General features: G+C 40.3%; 1 protein-coding gene across 1 annotated transcript; it reads right to left on the bottom strand.

Annotated features, from left to right (window-relative positions):
* Positions 1 to 4,725: 4,725 nt before the first annotated feature.
* Positions 4,726 to 5,415, bottom strand: LOC107785717 (secreted RxLR effector protein 161-like). The gene has a single exon (XM_016607084.2). It carries the CDS (start codon positions 5,413 to 5,415, stop codon positions 4,726 to 4,728), a length of 690 nt encoding a protein of 229 aa, XP_016462570.2.
* Between the last annotated feature and the right edge of the window lie 1,638 nt (positions 5,416 to 7,053).

Below are 7,053 nucleotides of genomic sequence, written 5' to 3'. Positions count from 1 at the left end.
AGATCATGGGCTGGGGACTAGGTTCTCGCATTTGTGATACTCTCAAGTTAGCATTTGCGAACAAATTGTTCAAATTTGCAATGGTAGTAGAGGTGTGAATTCTTCGTATTTGCGAAGGCTTTCTCGCATTTGTGGGATTTGCAATTGGGAACCCCAGGTCGCAATTGCAACATCTGCGCCTGATCAAAAGCTGAGAAAACGGGATTTTAGCTCATTCTTTCAAAGTGTCAACCCAAAACACCTTAGAGGCAATATTTCCAAGAGCTTTTCTTACTCAATTCATTGGTAAGTGACTCTAATCTACTTTCTTCCAATTACCCATTATATTCCATAAGATTTCAACCTTAAATGTAAGATTTTTATGGTAGAAATTAGGGATTTGGGTAGAACTAGGTGTTAGATTGTATGGATCCACCAAATCGTAGAGTACCTAGTCCTCTACAAGATTCTGCTGAGAGCACTTAGTAAAGCAGTAAGTAAATGAGGCAGAAGATTTTTACGTGGAAAAATCCCACACAAAGGGATCAAAAAACCACGACCTACCTTGTAGGCTTTTAACTTCACTAACTTGTAATCTTACCTATTACAAGCCACTTTACAATACTTCCTATTGCAAAGAATTTACTCAACTAACTTGTGGTACTTTTACCACAAGCCACTTTGTGACTATCCTAGTTTCAAAGGCTTTTTCTAACTTGTGATGCTATCATCACAAGCCACTTTGTAATTCTACGATTACAATAACTTTTCCTTATGACTAAATCTAGTCAAAACATAAACTCAATGAGTTTGCGGATATACAAGAGAATTCCTAATCAGTATGCTTCTAGATAAGAGATTTAGGAGATATGGTAAGTACAATAACAATGTTACAACTAAACTAGGACAACAAGCATCAATCTTTTAAGAACTGGTCCGTAGTGGCGTTCAACCTTGTTCTTCAAGCTTGAGAGGATGATTTTTCTGTTTTTGCAAGAGGCTTGAATGAGAAACAGAAACCATCCAGTGATGTTTTTGTATAAAGCACATTTGGTACATCTTGATACATCACTTGAAATGATGTGAGTACTTTGTTTGGTTAGAGAGTGAGTGGACTGACAGTGTGGTGCAGTGCGGCAGAAACAGTGATGTCGGTCACTTCATTTCCAGTTGTGTCCAAACGACTTTGTACTGCTATGAGGAAACCACAAAAGCATCAAGTCCTTGTTTGGTTCCTAGTTCCTGAAGCTATAGCAATTCATCTTTAGCTTAAATCTGTTAACGCTTGAAGTAATCCAAGTAGGTCAGGTTCCCTATCTGGTTCTTAGCCATAAGTTTGTTAGATCATCAAAACATCAGACAAGAGCATTTAAGATCTATCAATTTCCCTCTTTTTGATGAGGACAAACTTCAACAATTATAAATCGGAATTAGGGCATTAGAAACCAAACAACCAGTTTCAAAGAGTTCCCCCCTGAGACTATGCCTTGTCTTAAAGAATAATAGAGCATACATAAGAACCAGTTCCCCAATGTGTTTCCCCTTGAGTCCTATATTAGTCTCTAAGAACCAGTTCCCCAATGTGTAATTTCCCCCTTTTGGAATCATTAAAAAGAACAACAGCACAAAAAAGTCCACCTAAGCTAACTCATGCCATATATGTGCACACAATCATGAGAAAGAATAGAACACAGAGAGACAGTACGAGACATAAGAAAAAGGATTCATATTAATAATTTTTAATATGCCTCGTCCTTTGAAAAAAGGAAGAGGCTGCATTGGACTTATTCACAGGAGCAGTAGTAGTACATCCCAACCATAAAAAGGCAAAAAAAACATCTACCAACCATCAACAAAGAGACGAAGAAGAAGAAACATATCCAGAAAACTGGTCACTGAAAGGGTTCTTAGGGGGCACTAGGAGGAAAAGGCTTGGAAGCTGCAGCAAGTGTCTGGAGAACAAGGTTTATTCGGGCGTTTCTCAACTTTTTCTCGTTGAGCAGTTCAGCTTCAGGTTCTCGACTTTCTCCCTGAGATTAGCATTTTCTTGGGTCAAACAGATCACCTCATTATTTGACATGGGAACCGCTCGGGCTTGCTAACATTCCAGGATAGCATTACTGGACTTCAATCAACGTACTTCCTCAACTGCATTGTTTTGGGCATTGATGAGCTAAGACACAATTGAAGTACTGCCTACACCCCCATACTTCTCAATACACTCGCACTCTTCCAAGGTTGTCTGAGAGAATGTCTGCTTACAAGTCCCCACTTTACCTGTTCCCAGTGGAACCTCAAAGAATTTGAACACTTGAGTGAGCAAGAATCCATAGGGAAGCCCGTGATTACCATCCTTGAAATTGTCCACCATCTGCATGTGTTCAATCATTATGGCAGGCAGACTCACAAGGTTGAAACCGTCCAGTTACTCCATTAGGTATAGATCAAATTTTGAAGTTACAGACCTCCTTTCTGCTTGAGGCAACAGGACTTTGTTAACAAGCTCAAACAACAGCTGGTAGACAGGAAGTAGTGCTTTCTTATGGATCTAGTCCCCTTTCTGATTAGAATTATCTTTCACCACTGCATTTCTAAAGTTCTACTGACAGACATCTCGTACACTTGACACCCCAATTGTAGGAACTTGCAAAATTTCTCCAATCAATTTCACGTCAAAGACAATGTCCACCCTATTGACCAGCACAAAAACATGGTCAGTATCGACTGGAAAAAAACTGGAAAAGAAACTTTATACATCCTCCTCATACACTTTAGGGGCATCAATGTAGAATAGATACATCCATTGTTTAAACTCCACCATTTCCAGAATTTGGCGCATTCCGGCCATCTCCGAGATTGTTGGGTCAAACGTACGACCTAGCAGAACTTTTTGATGCCTTAGATGCTCAGAGCCAAGGCAGACCTCACTTCTTGCTTTCTTTCCAGAACTAGGTTCTTCAACTATTTCAGACTTACGTTTCCTATGCTTTTCTCCACTGATGTTGCCTTTCCCTTGGACTTGACAGGAATATCCTCATCACCCACGGCCTCCTTCAACTTGGACTTAGAAGTAGACCCTTTCTCCATAGAAACAGACTCAGCCTTTTTCGAGGACCGCCTTACAAGGGAACCTGGTTCCTCAAGAGTTCCTTCTTCCACCTCCATTACAGGAATAGCTTCATCACTTACAAGTACACCATCCTTCACCAACTTTCTTCTTTTCTTCTTACTACTTTTCTTACTCTTTTGGAGTGAAGAGTCGTAGGCCACTTTGACTTGAATCCTGGTAGTAGGACGCTTAATTTCAGACTCAAGGGTGGAGACAACCCTTCTCTTACTTATGAATGCATCAAGGGCCATGTTGTCCAGGTTTTCTTCATTACTAGATCGCATTTCTGGTGCTAGAATTCCTAGGGGCACAACATCGAATGAAGGAACAGCACTATCCTAGGTATGAGAGTCCTGACCTGGGTCCTCCAAAGAGGGATCAAGTTCCTCACGTGATGCCCCAGTAGTGTATACTACTGCATTCCCTTCAACAACCATAATAGCCCCTTCTACCCACACGCTTTGTGACTTATGTTTCTGGGAAATAACTTCATGCAATACCCCATCAGCGGATACCACAAACACAATCTTTTCTTCTTTAATCTGTGCTTCCACAACCATGTAGTCGATGACAACGATGGTAGATCCATTTGTGGACTCAGTATTGTGACCTTGTTCTCCACTTAGGGTTTGACTGGTGTGGGCAACAGACGACGGAGAGAACAGAATGGTATTTTCAAGGGTTTCTGAGTTGGGAAAAGGTTGGGAAACTAGGGAAGGTGTAATTTTAGCAGTAGAAGTGATAGAGGGTGACAAGACTCAGTGAAGGAGAGAGGTTCCATAGATGGATCAAAGGTGGTTACAATTGAGGCAGAGAGATCGGAAGTTTTCTCATCCATTGGAAAAGTTTGTGTGATGATCCTTTCCTTTTGGGTTAATCTAGAATAGGGCCTATGGTTAAGAAGGACAGAAGAGAGGGGTTTTTAAACGGAGAGGATAATTATGAAGGGATAAGAATAGGCACCGGTTCTGAAATAACGGTTGGGCGTGGAGAATTGTGTTGTTTCAGAGGGAGATGGAACGTTTTGAATTGAAGGGACGTGACAACCAGATTTGAAAAGTTGATAATATGGTAGTTGTATTTTGTACCTTTTAATATGTGTATTAAAGGATGCACAGAACTACTAACCTTTAGTACAAGAACCTAGTTCTTGAAAAAACATTTTTTTCAAGCCCTTTTGGAAAAGAATTAATCCTCCTTTATCGGTCATGTACTGCATCTACTGCTTCTCTGCTTATCATGCGTGTGTACCTACAATGGTATTGAAGTGAGTTAGACAGGGCCAAAAAACACTTTGAATTAATTATTTCTTAAGAATACGAGCTAGCTAAAGAGGAATCAGGTTCTTAATTTGGCTTCAACAATCTCAGCTTTACTCTATTTCTTTCAAAATGTTCCATACTCAATGCCTTGGTGAAAATGTCTGCAATTTTATCTTCTCTGCTACAGAACTTCATACATATCAACCCTTTCTCCACATTATCTCTCAGAAAATGATGCCTCACATCAATATGTTTAGTCCTTTTATGTTGAACTGGATTCTTTGTCATATTGAGTGCACTAGTGTTGTTACATAGGAGAGCCACACTCTCAGTGAGAACTCCAAAATCCTCCAGCTGTTGCTTGATCCACAGAAGCTAAGCACAGCAGGATGCTGCAGCTACATATTCAGCTTCAGCTGTTGAAAGAGCCACTAAATTTTGTTTCCTTGTCCCCCAAGAGATAATACATGATCCTAAGAAGTGAGCCATCCTAGAAGTGCTTTTTCTATCCATAAGATGACTTGCATAGTCTGTGTCAGCATACCCAATCAGATTAAAACTGTCACCTGATGGATAATATAGCACCAGGTCCTGCGTGCCTTTGAGATATCTCAGTATTCTTTTGGCATCCTTTAAGTGAGATTCCTTGGGATTTGGTTGAAACCTCGCACACAGCCCCACACTGAAGACAATATCATGTCGACTAGAAGTGAGATAGAGGAGAGACCCAATGATGCCTCTATACATTGTTTGATTCACAGGAGATCCAGTTTCATCCATGTCCAGTCGAGTGTCAGTTGCAATGGGGCTGTCTATCACTTTTGATGCTTCCATGTCAAACCTCTTTAAGAGGTCCCTAATGTATTTTTGTTGACAAATGGAAGTACCCTTTGGGGACTGCTTTACTTGAAGACCAAGGAAGAAGTTTAATTCCCTCATCATGCTCATTTCGAATTCGCTTCCCATAAGTTTTGCGAATTCTTCACACAGAGAGTTAGTTGTTGCTCCAAAAATGATATCATCAACATAAACTTGAACAAAGAGCAGGTTCCTTCCTCGTTTCATTAAGAAAAGAGTGTTGTCAATCCTCCCTCTCTTAAACCCATTTTCTAAGAGAAATTTTGACAATCTTTCATACTATGCTCGAGGAGCTTGCTTTAACCCATACAGAGCTTTGTCCAATTTGAACACATATTCAGGGTGCTCATGACATTCAAACCCAGGGGGTTGCTTCACATAGACTTCTTCCTTAAGTAGTCCATTCAAAAATGCACTTTTGACATCCATTTGGAACAAAGTGAATTCCATTTCCATTGTTGAGAACATAGCATTTTCATCCAAATGTTCTTAGGTAAGTCAGCTTGGGTTTTCTTCCATTCAGCAATTCATACGGGGTCTTGTTCAGAATTGATCTGATCATGCACCTGTTCACTAAGTAGCAGGCAATATTGCCATCTTCAGCCCAGAAGTTCTTTGCAAGTCCACTGTCAATCAGCATTGTTCTTGCCATTTCTTCCAGAGTTCTGTTCTTTCTTTCTACTACTCCTTTTTGCTGTGGAGTTCTGGGAGCTGAGAAGTTGTGAGTGATGACATTTTCATCGCAGAATTCATCAAATTTGACATTGTCAAATTCTGTCCCATGATCTGATCTAATGCATACAACTCTAGACTCCATCTTCACCTGGATTTTCTTCACAAAGGCCACAAATACTTCAATAGTTTCATCTTTTGTTCTGAGAAACAGAGTACATGTGAATCTGGAATAGTCATCCATGATTACGAAAATGTATCTCTTTCCTCCTCTGCTTTGCACCCTCATAGGTCCACACAGATCCATATGTAGGAGCTCAAGCGGCTTTGAGGTGCTCACATCTCTTTTTGACTTAAAGGAGAACTTCATATGTTTTCCATAAGCAGAAACATCACAGACTTTTTGAATCTTTAATTGAGACATGGGCAAACCATGCACCAGGTCCTTCTGAATTAGTTTGTTCAAAAGGGAAAAGCTTGCATGGCCCAGTCTTCTGTGCCATAGTTCAGCATCATCGTCAACCGCCTTAGACAACTCAGATTACCACTCTGTAAGGATTTGAAATCAACAACATAGATGTTCTTGTATCTTTTGGCCACCAGAACTATTTCACCGGTCACAAGGTCAGTGTCTGTACATATTTTGGACAAGAATTCAGCTTTGTTTCCTTTATCGCAAATTTGAGAGACACTCAGGAGACTGTACTTAAGTCCATTGACATAGTACACATTTTCAATAGAGTGAGTGAGTGACTTCCCAACTTTTCTAACTCCAAGAATGTACCCCTTTTTGTCGTTGCCAAAGGATACACTCCCTCCTTACAGGGCTTTTAGTGAAAGAAAGTTTATGGTGTTCCCAGTCATATGTTTCGAACACCCACTATCTATAAACCATTGTTGACCACTTCCCTTTACTGTTCCCTGCACAAAAGATTAGGAGTTAGTTTTAGGAACCCAAACAAGTTTGGGTCCCTTGTAGTAACCAAGAGGATGAATAAGATTTCTCTTAGTCCATACAGGTAATGTTTGTTTCTTGTGAGTGAAGCCTGGTCCCTCTTTTGTGGTCACAGTTTCAGCAACCACTTTATCTTTTGCTACTGATTGATTCTTGTCCTGGACACCATCCTTGAAGTGCCCAGTATTCCCACATTAGGTACGAGGCCAATTATCAGA

Source organism: Nicotiana tabacum, chromosome 16, assembly GCF_000715075.1.
Source record: "Nicotiana tabacum cultivar K326 chromosome 16, ASM71507v2, whole genome shotgun sequence".
In the NCBI taxonomy this organism is placed as follows: Eukaryota; Viridiplantae; Streptophyta; class Magnoliopsida; order Solanales; family Solanaceae; genus Nicotiana; species Nicotiana tabacum.
This window is presented reverse-complemented; position numbering and strand designations above follow the sequence as displayed.